Source organism: Poecilia latipinna, unplaced genomic scaffold (genome assembly GCF_001443285.1).
Source record: "Poecilia latipinna isolate Pla-1442-1.1 unplaced genomic scaffold, P_latipinna-1.0 Scaffold87, whole genome shotgun sequence".
NCBI lineage: Eukaryota > Metazoa > Chordata > Actinopteri > Cyprinodontiformes > Poeciliidae > Poecilia > Poecilia latipinna.
The window spans coordinates 603417-621405 of NW_015112703.1; the positions used below are offsets into that span (position 1 = coordinate 603417).

The window sequence follows — 17989 nt, forward strand, 5'->3', positions numbered from 1 at the left end:
TAAATATTGAAATATTTAACTTCTAAAATAGATTTCAATTAATTATTTTTGTTCATTTATTTGCTATTTTAATGTTATAAATGTGAACCTTTGAGTGTAAACAGCCTTAAAATGAATTCATCTATCTTGCATAAAATTCCATATTAATCAGGCATGTTTTAATGAGTAGTATCCTTCAAAATGCCTTTAAAATAAATGTTACGGTCATCTTGACATTAAGGTAGCTCTACATTGATCAATGTTCTGTTTGACAATCTTCCCAGCTAAATAATTATTTCATATGCGAGCAAAACAGGGGTTTTATAAGTAAGTGTTGTATTCTGTACATCAGTGATGAAGAAAATAGGAAGCAGTTTTTTTAATCGAATCAAAGCAGAAGGAACCTAAAAATCAGCGAGGTGCAGATGAAGACATGAAAAGTGTAAACGATAAGAATATGTTTTTAAAAATAAGACTAGAAATTAACTTAACTATAACGCAAAACATCCCAATCCAAAAATCATGTGATGGAGTCAAAGAATAAAACTAAGCGTTGATTTAAATCTATTTTTTAAGACTGTAGCTGTGGTTGATTCATTGGGCACATTGTGGCCCCAGACGTAGCAGCTCTGACAATAAACCACTGCATCTCAATAAAGGAATTAAAAGTTCAACAAAAGAACGCTGAGATTATGTTTTATTAGGCAATAAGAAATTAAAACATCTTTGTGTGATTTTATGAAGTTGAGTTTTTCTACAAAGACCCATAACATCAGAAGAGGAGTTGAAATAAACCCCTTAGGCTTAGACACATCAACCAGGTGGAATCAAATGAAATAACCATGTGCTTACATTTTGCAAAACAATTACAGGCATTGTGCATTATAATACAAGCTTGTTCAATGTTTCACAGGATAGAAAAAAAGTGCAAAGTGAGCAAATGCAGCAAACAAGTTCAAGTTCATGAAGCCTGACAGAACAAAATCATTTCTAACTTCTGAGTTGGTTTGAAAAATCTCACAAAGAAGTAGCTACAGTACAACTGTAGGTGTTAAATACAGAGAGATTAAATCTAGTTTTACTGGTGAAGTTAATCTTAAATTTGGTACTACTGGGAGGGTTACTTTTTTTTTAGTATATATTTTTTTAGTATATCATTAATATTGTGTATTTTTAGCCTATCTGTTTAAGCCAGTTGATAGTTTTTGACTGCCTAAGTTATCTATTTAGATACATTTTAGATGCTAAACTAGTAATAATCTTTGTATTTACATATTCACATTTGAATTTAGCCGTCTCAAAAAGTGTCATGTTTCTATAAGTGGCAGTGTTTTAGTGCCCACCTTTTACACTTTTACTGTGAAAAACCATGAGTTAGACGAGATCCGTGACAATATGGAAAAGTCGGTCCTGGCAGTTTTTACAGAGGCAGTAAACCGTCTGTCTGTTTCTTCATCATGTCAACTCCCATTCATCTTTGGTTACATACTTTTTTTTTTACAATTATAACCGACACTAAACACAGTTCTGTGTGTGTAAAACAGCAGAGGAGGCAAACATAAAGCTAAAGGTAAGTGCAAATCTATAGAGGTATTTGTCCACACAGAGCCACAAGGAAAACAATAAAACACTGAGCTTGACAGAAGAATGTTAGGAGGACAAGAAACATTTCATGAATAGGTTACATATGTTGTAGCAGCAAAGCCCGACGAGGAACAAATACATTTGTGATTACTCAGAATACATTAATAAGCAGCAATCAAATAATAAAGTTTGAAAAGGAACAACACATGAATTAAAAGGCCTGAAGAATAAAGCAGAAACAGAGAACGAATGGAGGACAAATACAAAAAGATGGGAGTTACATTAATTTTGAACATTAGTCTATTTTCTTGTATTCTTTTCCAGTTCTTCTAGATTACTGACCAGTATTGTAGCATTAGGTTTACTTTCCTCCCTTCTTTGTTCACATGGAATAATATGAGAAATTATACCATAAGTGAATAACGTTTCTCTCTGACTGAATGGTTCCTGATTGGCAGAATGCATAATATCACAGATTACTAAACAAAACTGAATAAAGTTAAACTTGCCCATCATCATCCCTTAGAAGTTTTACTGTAAATAAATCAATCTTTTCCTCAGAATGCATCTATGTATATGACCATGAATTACAATAAAACATCTGCAAATTGTCTTCATGGTTAGCATGCGCGAATGCATGCAAAACGTCATCCTTTTATTTGATATTTTTAAGATGAAGGAAGAACCACTGACATAGATGCAGATTGTACAAAGATCAAGATTTTGCTAATGTGCACCTGTATGAGAGCCTACTCCGATAAATGATCTTGTGGCTTTACTCTCTGCCAAAGTTTTGTCAGTTTATCTTATTATTTGTTAACCCGCAGAAACAAAACTCATTGCCTGTCATTATAAAACATTGAGCTGTGAAGATGTAATTTTTTACATGCAACAAAATGTCAACAAGAAGTGGGAAAAGTATAATGGTGCCTAAAAGAAATTAAGACAACCTCTTGGTTGTTGTGTCCTCTTTGTGCCAGGTAAATGCAGCAGGAAGATGATTACTACCTTTTTTTTTTAGCTTGCCTCCATTGACAAGAAATTCTGTTACAACAAATTTTCAAAACCTCCTCTCAGGTTGACGTCAAACCTGATCTTACTGCATGACTACCTTTCTGTTCAATGATCTGTATGCATATCTAGAGATGTGCAACCAGAAGAAATCGTAATCACAAAATGCAAACTGAGGTTATGAACCCTGAAGTTCTTCTTTATAAGTTGCACTTTTACAATTAAAAATGAGTAATATGAACCATACAAACAGCTGCTTGCACCTTAGCCTTACCCTACTCCTTCCTTTCACTTTCCTGAAAACATTTTGAGGTATCAGCACTTCATATTTCACAGGGAACCCAAAGCATACTGATCACTCTGTTCAATGATGTTGTTATTTATTGCTATGGAGCAAGCCTAGCCTTCTAGGTAAAGTCAGAGCAGCGGCAGAACAGACTGCTGGTGTGGATGTGATGAGGTGGTAAGTTTGATCAGAGACCAGCAGCATGGAAGATCTACCACAGCTGCATCCCCACAATCTTGCTTTGTATGTTTTGTGAATGGACTAAAAAAGTCATAGAGCTTCTCAGATAACACATATGGCTGAATAGAGGGGCAAAGCTAATGTGGCAACTTCTTTGCAGAAGACATCCCATAATGTTACAGGATGCAGGTCCCATTCAAAAACATGTCAAAAAAAGAAGCTGCAGTGATCAGCTTTGCTGTTTGGCACACAGATGATATGTACATAATTATCTGCTTGTGTTTTTTAAATATGTCATAAGAAAATATTATTTATACAACATCCAAAAAAAAGTCCATATAGGAAGTATGCGGAGGACCCACCAAACCAGTCCAGTCCAAACATTCTTCTGCATCTTTGCTAGAGCAAGTAGATAAAAATGGCTTGTATGTGCTTTCAATGTTTACATTCCTCTGAGGTCTGTCCTGTAGTACACAGCTTCTGTCACGCCTCTTTCAAGTCGAATAAGCGGCTGATGGAGTGTTTCAGTCTGACTTGACTGAATCAGATGCCTGCATTTGTTTAGGAAATGAATGGATGATGTGAGTTTTCTGGCTTTTGATTGGCTCTCAGCAGCTCTCTCCCAGAATCCTGTGCAAGTCCTTAGGCTGAACTCGACCTTCTTCACCACGACTGATATTCTTCACCATCCTAAAATTACAAACGGCACGTCAGACCACAACAAACATTTAAGATTTGTGTTCTTTAGACAATCAATATCCATGAATGCATTATAATTTGAATTCTGTTTACCACACTCCTGACGAATCCTCATAAAGCAGCTGGATGACATCGCCGCAGTTAAAGATGATGTCATCAGAGCTGGCCATGCTGCTTTCTACCATGACCCTGTACCTGCCCGCCACCTGAACATAAGAAATTAAATATATAGATTTATTCCAACACCAAAGGGAAGCTGGGCTTTGTTGTTTTCTGTATGTAGGTGATTAAATCATATGACATTTTATCCACATAACAACATATAATTTGTTTGTTCCCAGCCCTTTAGGAAAGTTTACCAGTGGGGAGGGCTGATCCTCCTCATCTGAGTCAGATAAGGCAGAGAGGTCTGTTGCACCCCAGTCCTCCAGGCCCTCGCAGATCGCCACAGAGTGAGCAGGAGCAGGCCAACCTGAAAAGACGAAACCCAAGCTGCTGCACTTTTAAACCAGAAACACTGTACAGAAACGACGTAAACCTCAGAAATTTATAACACCAAAGATCAGAGATGGACCTGAATGAACTGTTGAGCTGGGACAGACAGAAAGAAGCACTTTTCTTTTTTTGAAGTGCTTGTAAGAAGACTTTACAATAATACAAAAGACAGACATTTCAGAGAAGATGATGAAGTTACTCTTGCTTAGCATTCGCTATTAGAGTGCCTATAAAAAATCATTTACCTTTTTTATTGGTTCAACAAATCAATCGTGATCAGCAAAATTTGGCTTTTTTGACAAAAAAGTTAAAACTGATTTCTACAAAAAGAAAATAACATAAAATAAGTGATTGCATATATATTCCCCATCTACTAAGTCAGTACTAAGTAGATGCAACTTTGTTGAATTAGGTCTGTCACTTTAAAGAAGGTGATATTCATACAAAGACTTATTTAGATGTCATTATGTTGTAAAATTCAGTTTTCACTTTGATATTGCAGTTTTCCAACTCACTACGTCGAGGCGAGTGAACCACAGGGTCGGAGTGGGCGGGGCTTGAATGCGTCGACTCCTCCCCTCTGTACTTGTGGGCGTGGCTTGTTGCTGAGGAACTGTGAGGAACAGGAAGACACGCTGAGCAGCCTCCCACCGGCGCGGCGCCCCACGACACACACATCTCTGATGTGCTAAGAAAAACAACGCATGGCCACAGAAACACAGACACGAGCAAACAGGACAGGCAAACAAACATCCACCGTGTCACAGAAACCAAGGTCAAACCTCAGCCACATTCTGGAGGTTCACTCTGCATTCCACTCATTTTGCAACAACATATATTTCAGCCTCTGATTTCGAACTGCGTTCAAACACAGACATCTTAGAGTGCTGCAATATATGGAATTGTTATTTTATTTAAGCAAAATTCTACACAAACACATGAGAAAGGTCAGGTATATGTATTTCATTTGCAAATAACCCAAAGTATAGTTTAATTTGCTTTAAGTAGCAGATGGGTGGGAATGGTACGTCCAAATCAAGTGAATTGAGAAAAAAAAAAAAACAGTGAGTAGAAAAATACTTCTGATTAAATGAAGTTCACCCATTTCCTACATAAAGCAGAAATAAGGTATTTAAAAATGGTCTCTAATCAAAAAGCCAAAAGGTCTTTCAAGACAGTCTCCTCCAAGCAATCTAAAAGACTAGATACTATAGTGATAGGCTGTAGTTTATTATACAGAATTTTGTTGAACTGTCTTTCTATTTTATGCTCCACATCTCTGGAATAAACTGATAAACATCATAAATTTTCAGACATCAACCTGTCCTCAAATTTTAAAGCTTCTTCTTAAAACTGGCCTGAAGAAAAAACATAATCTGTTTTGTTTACCTTTTTACTGATAACATATTGTGTTGAATTGTAGATGGTTTTCTGTGTTCAAAATTTATTTTTTTACTTGCGTAATTATTCGCATTCCCTAGTTTTGTGATATCACTCATTCACACTTTTACTTGAAACTAATTTAGTTCATCTTCATACCAAAAAACGTCTCTTATTCACTTTCTGGAAGCTGAGAAATTTCTTATCTTAAATGGATAATGAAGGCCTTTTGGTAAAACATAAATCTATAATATCATGCATGGAAACAATGCTGTTTGTTTTCATCTGTTGGTAAAATGTGTTGGAAATTATAAAACAAACAAAAAAGGTTACCTAGACATGAAATAACAATGTTTTTCATAATATGACACACATTCCCCAAACCCATAACATGCTGGCATGCAAACACCAATCACTGTTACTTTAACATACACAAAAATATAAAACACCTATAAAGAAATACAGCTAATCATATCCTGATGAGCCTGAACTTTCATTAAAAGGCATTTGAAAAATGGCATAAAAAATAAACAAAAAATATGTGTTTTAATTTTTGTCTCATATTCCTGGGAAGTATGACAGAAACTCACTCCTGTCTATAAAAAGCATGTGGTTGAGATCAATTTGCTGAGGGACATTTATCCAAATACTAGAGGTAGCAAATGTACATATTTGAGCCTGTGGCGTTAGCGCTGTGTATATTATAGAAAATTAGCATTAAGTCAAACTTGTGCAGCAAATTCTATGATTTTTTTAATCACAGAGGTTGTATGTCGTAATAGTATTGGAAAATGGATGGATGAAATTGTGCTGTTAAAATATCAGAATATATATAATATTAATATCAATGATGAGTGTACATAATTATCTGACCAGCAGTTTGGATGACTGAGATCTTTAAAAGCGAGTCACCTGTCAGAGAGAAGGTTGTCTGGGAGAGCAAGAGAAGAATCTTCATCTGAGGAAGATGAAGACAGACACACCTGGGTTACATCTGGTTGAATTTGAGTTTATAAACCACATTAAATTGGGAGAGCAGAAAAAAACTCTGTAAGGAAACAGCAACACTAAATAAGTACAGTTCTGAAGTATTACTTTACATGTACAAATTATAGAAGATTGCAAGTTTGACTGTAAAACTGGCATTTGCTTAAAACACGTTAAGACATGTTTTAACTGAACAATGTAAGTGGTAGAAACCTTGTCGTAGTTTCTGTGGGTTGGCCAGTATTTTTTGAATCTCGTTCAGCCAGGTGACTTTGACCTCCACCGTGGGAGCCTAGGACAGACAGCACACACACAGACCACAGAAAAACAAGTTTAAGGATGAAATTAGGTAACACTTTATTTGAAGGGGGGTGAATAAGACTGTCATAAACATGAATAAGCCTTCATGAATATTTATGACTGTTGTCATAAAGCGTCATTCGATAAATTATGGCACTTTTAATACAAAGTTGACATTATTCAAAATGTCTTTGTTATGACAACTTGACATTAACCAAGAAATCATTACTGTTTAAACTTTACCTTTAATAACATAAAGTTACCTAATTTTTAAAGTGCAATCATTAATACTTTTATAACAAATTTATATCAGTAATGATTTCTTGGTTCATGTCAAGTTGTCATAACAAAGACATTTTCAATAATGTCAACTTTGTATTAAAAGTGTCATAATTGACTAAATGATGCTTTATGACAACAGTCATAAATATTCATGAAGGCTTATTCATGTTCATGACAGGTGTTATGTCATGTTTATGACAGTGTCATGACAGTCTTATTCAACCCCTTCAAATAAAGTGTTACCCTGAAATTATATGTAACTTGATATAAAATAGCAAACAAAAGCAACATACCTGAACTAAATAAACAACTTCTCTGCCACTGTAGCAGATTTCAAATTTCTTGACATCTCCTTTCACAGTTTCTGTGATGACCACAGTGCTCATCTAGAGAAAAACAGGGATGACATAAAACAGCTTTATATTATCAGTGGGTTTTTAGTGATCTAGCTGCCATTGTCAATACAGATTTGATACTCAATGTGCACCAGGAAAAATAGTGTTGTTACTACCAAGATGCCAGGCTTTCATTTGCAGTTTACATAAACAATCCTTAAATTCTGGACTGAAAATAAAGGAAATCCACAAACTGGTTGCTCAAGATCTAATTAGTAATCAGCTGCACAAAACAAACTGCAGTCATACTATGAGCTTCATTTACAATATTAACCCAAGTTTAGGAGAAGACCCCCACCAACTCACTACCTGACTCTCAACATCACCCTCATTTCTTTGACACATCATTTTACTGCATCCTGGAGCGAGAGCTAGATCTTAACTCGGAGGCAGGACTTGAAGCTGTAGAAGCTGTCATGGCTGTCCTCGTCTCGCCGCTTGCAGAAGAGCAGTGCGTGATCGTAGAGGAAGAGATGTCGCTGCATGGGTTTGAATCTGGCCAGCTCCTTCATTCGCACCGCTGCCCGTTTGTGACTGATCCACACACTGAAGCTGCCCTGGAGGATTATGCGGCCCAGCTGGCTAATATCACCCTGAAAACCAAGACACAGATCCTCCTAAAGCTCAAGAAGATCCTCACTGAAAGAATGTTTTTGCTAGTTTTAGCAGCAGTACGCATTAAATCAGATGAATTAATTTATTGGTTTGGTTTGCTGGTACCGGATATCCTGTGATGGCTATCTGATGCATGGAGTCGTTGACAGACTTCAGCAGCTCCAGCATGGAATCCAGCGCCTCCTGGAGTTCACAGCGGTAGCGCTCCTCCACACAGTGTTTCCAGAGCTCCTGAGTAAAGGCAGACACAGCAGGAAATGTCAGCAGCTTCTGCATAATCTAATCTAGTCAAACTGGAAATCACTGTCAGCCAGTCTGCCGAGCAGCAAATTGATGAAATCGAATCTACATTTGAGTTTGTATTGTTGTGCCTGTTTAGAAACATCTACAAGAGTCTCAGTCCCTTGTTTTGTTTTGCATGAATATTAAAATGAAGTTTGGAACCAAGAGTTTTGATCTGACAGAAAATTATCATTTTGTTACCAAGTGCATGTAACAAGCAAAAGAAAAAAGCAAATTATCTTAACTTTTATTACCGAACCTTTGATGTAATACGCTGCAAAAACACTAAATCTTACTATGTAATTCTGCTCTAGTTTCTAATGCAACTATCTTAGTGCACTTGAAAAAAGACAAAACTAAGCTCTAAGTAACTTTTAGGCAAACTGTAGGTCATTGGGAAAAGTGGAATAATCTGCCAGTGGAACTGGTACTTTTTAATCAATATTAAATAATTATTTACTTAAAATAAGCTCCTGTTTATTGCTGAAAAGTTACTTATAAGTTAGTTTTGTCTCATTTCAAGTGTACTGAGATATATGCATTAGAAACTAGACACAAATTCTTATTGAGATTTGGTGTTTTTGCAGAGTGTACCTAAAATGTTTGTTTTTTCATTCATGTGAAACAGATTTCTGTAGGATCCTAAAACCTTAAGCAGCAGCTGGTACTTAGTGAGGCGTTGGATTGGTTTCAGAAGATAAGAATCCAGGCCCAACTTGTGGTCCAACTTTTTCTGGCACTCCTGAGAGTTACAAAAACAAAAATATGTCAAAAGCACAGAGTTTAATGATGAAAACGTAAATGGAGTAGAGAGTTTCCACATGTGTGCTTCATGTAACTACCTGGAAAAACGGCGAATCCGAGCACTGCCTCCAGAGCAGCTCAGAGCAGGGTTTGTTTTGGCAGTAACGTTCGTACACCTGGAATTTGTCTTTCTACTCAAGCACACATGAGGTTCCACTTAGTTTATGCTTTTTTGATCAACTTTGAATCGGTCCTCACATCCTGTCTACTCACCCGCTGCAGAAAACAAGCCCCCACCCTCTCTGGTGTTTCAAGGCAAGCCTGCAGATCATGGAGGAAGATCCTAAACAGAAAATCCAGGAGAAGAAAAAGGCAAGAAGATCTGATTAGAGCAAAAAGAGAGGAAAGGAAGGACGACTCAGTGAGAGCTGGTGAGATCTGTGTGAGTGAGCCTGAAGGCTTGCCTGCTGTGGAACTGGTATATCTCTGGCATGTTGCCGAACAGAACATCTTTCTGGTAGCGGAGAGCCGAGGGAAGAAGATAAGACATGGAGGGATCCTCCATTTCTGCCCTGTAACCCTGATAAACCAGAAATAAAGGCCAGGCAAAACAAATGGGAAACTAAGTCAAGAAATGTAAAGCAAAAATATATATTTTTTTTCTAATCTTGATTTTTTCTTTGAGCTGCTTTAACTAAAAATGCAAACTCACCAGAAGAACAGAGAGCAGTTCATCAACATAGATCCTCTCTGTAGCTATCAGTTCCTTCATAATGTGCCTAAAACAGTCCAAAAAAGAGACAAATTCAAAAGAGAAAAATAATGTAATGCAGAAAAAGATGCAGATTAAACAAATACATAGTTAGAGCAGAGGTCAAATTTGAAAGTCTGAGGTGTCAGGGGTCACTTACCGTGTGACCTGCTCTGGATTGTCCTCTGCTTCTGAATCAGTTTCAGGGTTGGGACCATACAGGTAGCTGCGGTTACCTTGGTAATCATGCATCACCTCAATCTGACAAAACACACCCACAGTGAGACGGTGAAATTTAACACTAATCACACAGAAAGAAGCAGCACATTAAACAGGTTTTGTTTTCATTTTGGAGGCTACGATGGCTGACGTTTCTAGAGATTTGGCCGTTTGTTTTGGGCCATTATGCAGTTGAAAGACACACTGATCACCAGTTTTCAGGTTATTGGTAGAATCCACCATGTTGTGATTTAAAATATCTGGATATTTCAATAACATAATGATGGAGTGCACTCTTGACAGGTTCCCAGGATCTTTGGATCACCATGCTATACATGTATGTTTCATGCAACAACCCCTCATTTCCAATCAATTTCTGACAGAAAAATGTAAATATTGCTGCAGTTTCAAGAATTTTAGGGACTTTTTAGGGCTAGTAATAACTATGGCATTGGTGATTTGATTATTTCTTTCAATATCATTAATAATAATATAAAGAAAGTACAATAAAATAAACATAAATCGTATCTTCCTAATGTTTCTGTGTGTAACCAGGACACAGCAGTAAAAAACATATTTTTTCAACATCTTCACATTTGTGGTAAGTATTACAGGATACTGCAGATATAGAAACATAATTACCAGATTTTCTAATGAATTTCTGGATTAATATGGGGCAAAATCTTAAGTCGGAAATAAAAATATTCCTTATATAGACAATGCATAATGAACACACACCTTGCGCGGGCTGTTGTTTCTCCTTGTAGCTCTTTTGCCAGGAAGGAGATCAAATGAGAACTTTGAGTTCAAGACATTGAAGTCCACACCTGTAGGAAACGCCACACAAATAAACACAGAGGAAACGAAATAACACTGATGCAAGTGGAAACATCAACATTAAAAAGAAATCATGGTACATTTAAAATCATCAGCAGCAGATCAGATCAAAATGAACTGCGGTGAACAATTCAAGTGTTATGCTGTCCAGAAGAAAAGTGCCATAAACAAATAAAATATAACAGAAGCTAAACATTTGAAGAGGCAGCTGAGGCGGCCCGTACCGTGTTTCGGGGAGAAGAGGGGAGACTTGCAGCGGAGTACGGCTTGATCCGGTTCAGGCCGAGGCGCCACCAGCTGTATGGGTCGAACCTGCACATCTGCAAGCTTTTTCAAACACTGCTCTCTGTTTCTGATCATGCACTGAACTGAGCTCAGCTTCTCTTTCACCATGGTAATCTGGGACTGCGAAGAGACAAAAGTGTGAAATCCTGTAGCTGCGACTGAGGCAGCAGCACAGCAAACAGCTACCTGCAGCTGAGGTGTGAGCACAGCTTCAAACTCCAGGCTCAGCGTGTCCTGGGTGTTTTTTACAACAGACGGCGCCCTCTCCTGGTGGCTGCTCAGGTATTGCAGAGCCTCCTGAGCTCCCTCTTTAGTTTGGAACTTGTCCACCATCTGGCTGGCAAGCAGATAGGCCCCCTCATCACACCAACGAAGAGCCTGCCAAAAAAAGAGCAAGGAAAAACTATACACTTTTCTTAAATAACAAAGAAAATATCACAAATTTCAAACAAACATAAATAAAGGACTAAACAAAGATTGGCAGATCGAGACAGCTTATGATTTTTACCTCCTCAAGGCGCCGCAGCAGGTCTCGTGTCCGGGTGAGCGAGGCCCGCTTGGTGCGTATGGCAGTGCTGATGACATCACAGTGATGTCGCAGCTCGTTGCAGCGCTGGACGATGAGCGCCAGAGCGTAGTGGTGGTTGGCAGCCAGCTGGTGGCCGTGCAGGATCACAACCTGGGCCCGATTCATCTCCTCCTGATGTACACCAAATTAAACGCCCAATGTCAGGGTGTGAACATTTCATTAAACTTCACTGACAGTTTTCCTTCTTTTGAGAACAAATGTAGCACGTAAACCTTGTGGGTCATGTCACTCGAACAAGAAGTTTCTCTTAAAAAACAAAGTAATAAAGCATTTCTGTGTTACTCCTTGTATTCGTTTTTCTGTGGCCCACCAACTCTGACAACAGTTAGTGTGAAGAAATGTACAATGTAGATGAAGGTAGAATAAAAATAGTCTGGAAAGATGCACGCAGCAGTGTCAGCATATTTTTGTTGTTAGGTTTCTACAGACAGCAGAGGAAACTGATTCCACTTGATGAGGAGAGTACAAGGCTGGAAGAGCAGCTGGTTTCATGGCAGTTTGGTGGTGAATGTGCTGCATGATCTTGGTCACTAAGTGAGTCACCAAGTGAGCACGAGTTTTTAGGTAGAAGTGTTTTGTTTAAATTATGGGAATCCTGGTCTTTGTGTTTCTGGTCTGGTTGGTGGAAGAGCGGTGTTGCTCAGGAGGTGGAGAATGATGTTAAGTGTTTGTCTCCTGCTACTTTATTAGAGCCATTAACACAATTCTAAAAAAAATATATATATATTTTTGAAAAATTTCCCCAACAAATTTCAGAAAACCAAAGCCTTATTTGATGTCCAATTTTCTATCAATTTGTGTGATGAGTCTCTTAAAGAATCTCCGATATCTCCATTTAACTTTTCAAGTAACTAGCCATAATGGTTTGTTTACACATAAATGTATTTTTATAAAGGTTCAAAATCATCCCTCTTTATTCTAATTACATTACTACTATTCATTATGATATTATAATCCAGCTTCATCCCAAGATTCAATATCCACATCTTTTTATTTTAAATGAGACAGAATCATCCAACTACTATTGACTATTTACTTTTGATTTACACTTTAAAGGCTCAAAATGGGAAACAATACCATCTCATTTTTGATTAAGCCCACATTTCTATATTAAAAAACATTTTTATTGATCTGATGTGATATTATGACTCACAATGCTTCATTAGGTGTGAGTGAAAGAAAAATCACATTTAACATAAATATAGCCTTGAAAACATCATTCTGTTGAATTCATCTGAAAAATGAGTTTCACCTTTTGAATTCAGTAACTTTTCAATATTGCTGTCATTTGTTGAGATGCACCTGAACATTGAGTGAAGTGAATCTTTGTGTGTGTTTCATGACCTGAGCTCGTTTATCCAGACTGTCCAGATCTTTAAGTAGCTGTTCTGTCTGAACCACTGTAGTTCCCACACAGGCGATTTCCTTCTCCTGGGCCGAGATCCGCTCCAGCACCTCATCCATCTACACACAAACCACAAGAGTTTAAATCAAGAGCCCTGGCTAAATTGACTTTTATGGGAGTGAGAGCACAAACACCAATTATCCCACCTGCTGGAAGCTGCTTTCGTAATGCAGCAGCTGGAGGTACTGCTGCAGCTTCAGGTGGTGTTTTTCAAAGAAACCATCAAATGCCTCCTCCATGTCTCTGAGCTGTGCCAGAAGCCTGAAATACACACAGCAGGCACACTCCCAAACAAACTCCCTGCTTAAATAAAGTTCACATTTTCAAACTAAATCTAAATACAACTAAAGATTTCTAAGAAATGATCCTGGAATTTTTCACATGAACAGCACCTCTGAACAGTTTCCATGTCGGCTTGTATCTCCCGCTCTTCCTCAACTTCTCTCTTTGCAGCTTTAACTGTTTCCAGGTTTGACAGCAGCAGGCGTCCTTCTTTCAGCACGCCCCGGATGTCATCCTGACAAAACAAGAAAAACACCCAAAGCTGAAGCAACATGCACCTAAAATAAAGGAAAAAAACTGGCATAAAAGACAGAAAAAAAGACAAGGATGGACAGTGAGGAAGTGCCACCTTCATCTGTCTGTATCGATGTGAGTGGGAGTGGAGCAGGAATTCAATGGCATTAGCTTCATCTGGGAGTTCGGTCTCAGACAGCTCAGAGCCGAATCCCTGCAGCAGCTGAGCGATCTCTTTCACCGTCACTGCAAAGGTCTCAATGGACTGCAAAAACAAACAAATGGTCACCCAAAAGCATAAAAACAGATGACATTTCATGAGCATGACTTGCTGTGGTGGATTAACATCAGTTAGCCGTTTACCGATCGCAGGAGGACCCAGTCGCTTTGGCAATATTCCACCTTTGCAGTAAAGTCTGATGCCAGGTGGTTTTCATCGATGTAGCGCAGCAGGTCACCCACTGAGCGCAGCATCACCACCTGCAAGACACAGAGCAAAAATAAACCCTGAGTCCAACTCGCTAGTTTCTGTCTAACATTTACAAAATCAGAAAGTTAACTAAATGCAGTGTCGCATGCAAAACATGCTGTGTGATATTCGGTAAAGTCTTTTTACCGGCATCTTTAGGAGGAAGTCATCCTGGCTGAAGCGAAAGCCCAGATCTGTGCTGGAGGATGGACTGGGGGTGGAGCTCAGCAAGCTGGTGGGGCGAAGCACCAAGACCAAGTGAAGGTTGCCAGGAAAAGAAGTCTACAAGAAATAAATGGTAATTCATTTCTTTCTTTCATGAACTCCTGAATTCTATACAAAAATACAACTTAAAAATTTCAGACTGTGCAAAAATCTTTGACATCTTTTGCTTCAAAAGAAACAAACTTTTTTAAAAATCTTCTAAATGAGAGTATTATGTATTTTTCAGGTCATTTATAGCAAAATCAAGTAACAGTTGTAAAAATGCTGTATATATCAAAAATGGCTTAAAAATAATTTTGCTTCTGAGGCCTTGAAATTGGTTTGTGTCTCTTTATAATTTTTTTTATTCTTTCTCAACTCTTCCTCCCAACAAGTCCCACAACAACTTTAGTTTCTGACCCACTGAAATTAAATGTGGGCTTTCAGCTCAGAGTCCATCTAACAAGCTAAATATAAGCTGAAATTCAAGCTGCATATATTCTTGCAATGATGCAGAAAGTGTTTGTGTGGAGAATACAAATAGATATAAATCTTTCTGTCTTTCAACTTGTTTCACAATAAAAAAAAAATGCTTTGCATTGCAGAACACCAGACTGATTGTGTCAGCCAAATGACAAACATGCAGCACAGATAATTTTTAAATTTCAGGCATAAAAAAAAAACCCATATATTCCAAGTATTACAGACATAATTATTCTGAAAATATTATTGTTTCTGCTGCAACAGACAGATTTTTGTGACTTCTTCTGTTACTTCTGGCAGGCAGGAAACAGAGAGACGGCGCTACAGGAGTCAGACTGCCAACTCAGAGGAAGAGTGCGAAGCTTAACACAGCATCAGCATCCTTCAATGTCAGTCTGGCAGATCTTTCAGCTTCTGTTGCACTTCAGTGCCTCTAAAAATCAGCTCTTCTTACTCACTCTGCTGCTTGGTGAAACATCTTCCTTCAGTCTCAGCTGTCAAGCCAAGCTCCCAACAAACAAGCACATTTTCTTTGTTGTAATAAACTAATTGGCAGCTGAATGCCAGTTAGTTACTGTCATACTGTCATTTACAGCTGTGTTTTCTATGGTAAAATAACTGAAGCAGATTGTACATTTTAGATTTTGCAGAAATTAAAGCATTTTCTTTTTCAAAATCAACATTTCAGATTTCAGCAGAAGTTGCAAGGCAAACCTTATCTTATCTTCAGGTAGAATTTAAAAGCACTCGAAATCTGATTTGAAAACTCTGGTTGTAAGAATTCATATTTAGCTTTACTTTAAAAAGACAGTTTGAACAGATATGAACTGATTATTTTTGCATTTTTTTCACCCAGTTCATCATAATTTATTCTGAAACAAAACAACATTGAGAATTTTCACAACAATTTGTGCAGGACGTTGAGGATTACATCTTAGGCACTTGACATCATGCACCGAATTAAAAATTACTATATCTGCAGTTATTTACTGGTGTTTTAGAAAATATTCTTTCTTTATGGTTGCTATCAATATTTTCATGAAGATGAAACCATTTTAGTCCAGCAGCAAACTAGTAAACATTACTCTGATTTCATTCAGGATAAAAATCAACAAATAACAGTTTAAAGTATAGCATGTATTCGTATTCAGCCTCTAGAAGTTAAAATTACAGTTGCAACTCTTTTGGGGGTATATTTCTACCCGCTTGTACATTTTGACACTGAAATTTCTGCAGTGTTGCCTTTGAAAGTTTTCCTGGATTAGATAGGGGACATTTGTACACATTAATTTCCGATTCTTGCCACAGATCCTCAGAAGGTTCTTCATCCAGGATTACAATTAATTTAGCTCCATTCACATTCTAATTCACTCTAAGCCCCCAATATGATGAGGCTATGCATAATGTTTAGCATGACTACCAAAGGTTCAGTTTGTCTCATCTGATCGGAGCATCTTTCTCCACATTTGCTGTCTCCTCTATATAGGTTGTGTTAAAATCTTGATGCTTTTTGGTCTTTTATTTTATAATGTTTCTCTGCTGTAAATGTTTCTGTAACATTACTCCTGTCCTGTCTGCAGAGCTCATTGGTCTTCATTATGCTTTTTGCTTACTTTTGCTCTCTACCAAACCTTTGAGGCCTTCACACAAATACTTGTGCACTATTTACCAATTAGGTGACAACAGAATTGTATTTAATGATATGAAGGGGTCTGAATGCATATTAACACCTATCATGTTTGATTTGTAAAAATATTGAAAGACATGTTAAAAGTGCACTGTCCACCTACAAACACACCTTTACAAATAAAATGTGGACCTGTCCGCAAAATCTATGAAATCTTTCATTCTTACAGGAAATCCAACTTAAGTTCAAATTGTGAATCTTATTTTTTCTCACCCAGCAGCCATGATGATGTAACCAAAACTTGTAAGAACATCAGCATTGCACAGCTGTGCAGTATATAAAGATCAACTAGGCTGATTTGACTTAATACACAAACAGGGCTTTAACGACATCTTCACTTCTTTGGTCTCCCAGGAAAGCTTTTTGTTTTGCACCTTCAGGTCCAATCCAAGCACATTTGTCATTGGCCTGTCCTACACCAAACCCAGACTTATTGACATTGAGCTGCACTCTGCAGCCTCTAGGAGATAGGCGTGTTAAAATGCATTGCGTCTTAAAAACACATCACACCGTCGGTGTCGCAGTGTAAAACAGTATTATCTCTCTTTGCTGCAGTAGCTATCCTTCACCGCCCAGTCTGAAGCCTCCCACATTCCCCACCTCCCGGCGGAGCTTACCGCGGCCCGGCGCAGACGGGGGAACCCCCACCGCATGTTGGATTCGGCCATGGCTCCCAGCGGTTTATCCCCCCTGTTCTGTCCCGACCCGGACCGGCTGTAGAGGGAAGTAGAGTCGGGAGCGAGCAGCCGCAGCGATGGCTCGGTACCTCCACTGCAGTGTCCGGGCGGGCCGAGAGGCGCGCTCAGTGCGCACCAGACGTCCTCTGCTCTGCACCGGGATGGAGGGGCGTGTTGTGCTGCACTCACCTGACGTCAAAACTATTAGCAGCTACGTTAGTATTAAAGCAAACAACGGCTCCACTGCTATTACTGCTGCGAACATAACTCTAATCTCTGCCACTCGACTGAATTCATAGAAAAACCTGCCACACACGATTGTAATTGTAAAAAGAAAATGTTTAAAAAAAAAAAAAAAAAAAAAACACTTTCCCTTTCTTTCAACACGTTTTTTTAAAACATAATTTAAGACAGACCTGGATAAAAACCTTAAAATTAAGCTAAGGTACAAATAACCTGTAACATAAAATAATTTAAAGAATTGATTGAACATTTCTAGTAGGATCCGCTAGATGGCAGTAAATGCAAGAACGTGTCACCATGTCTGCTGATAAAAACTTAGCTGAACATTAGCATGAGTTTTAGATCGGAATCATTCAAAACGCTGTTCAGCATTGATACGGGTTTGATTATTAATACTTTTTCATT

At 38.1% G+C, this 17989-nt stretch overlaps 1 protein-coding gene across 2 annotated transcripts; it reads right to left on the reverse strand.

Annotated features, from left to right (window-relative positions):
- Positions 1–659: 659 nt before the first annotated feature.
- Positions 660–17580, reverse strand: LOC106940208 (proto-oncogene DBL-like). 2 transcript variants are annotated; one of them, XM_015022888.1, is made up of 26 exons: positions 17282–17580; positions 14438–14572; positions 14185–14301; positions 13937–14086; positions 13698–13822; positions 13452–13566; positions 13245–13364; positions 11820–12011; positions 11498–11689; positions 11251–11431; positions 10928–11016; positions 10131–10231; positions 9932–9998; positions 9684–9799; positions 9493–9562; positions 9318–9410; positions 9125–9217; positions 8299–8424; positions 7962–8171; positions 7477–7569; positions 6815–6893; positions 6527–6572; positions 4750–4922; positions 4099–4211; positions 3833–3945; positions 660–3730 (listed from the first exon to the last, which is right to left on the reverse strand). In XM_015022888.1, the coding sequence occupies exons 1-26, from the start codon at positions 17330–17332 to the stop codon at positions 3649–3651; spliced, it is 3042 nt and encodes a 1013-aa protein (XP_014878374.1). In that variant the 5' UTR covers positions 17333–17580; the 3' UTR covers positions 660–3648. The 2 variants fall into 2 exon arrangements, with proteins under 2 accessions (XP_014878374.1, XP_014878377.1); XM_015022891.1 differs by having other exon boundaries at positions 4750–4847; positions 17282–17579.
- Positions 17581–17989: the final 409 nt, after the last annotated feature.

Coding starts and splice junctions, on each gene's coding strand:
- LOC106940208 (XM_015022888.1), bottom strand. CDS start 17,332: ATGGCCGAATCCAACATGCGGTGGGGGTTCCCCCGTCTGCGCCGGGCC. Junction 13,567..13,697: donor GACATGGAAACTGTTCAGAG/GTGCTGTTCATG, acceptor TGTGTATTTCAG/GCTTCTGGCACAGCTCAGAG. Junction 6,573..6,814: donor CCCACAGAAACTACGACAAG/GTTTCTACCACT, acceptor CATCTTCCTCAG/ATGAAGATTCTTCTCTTGCT.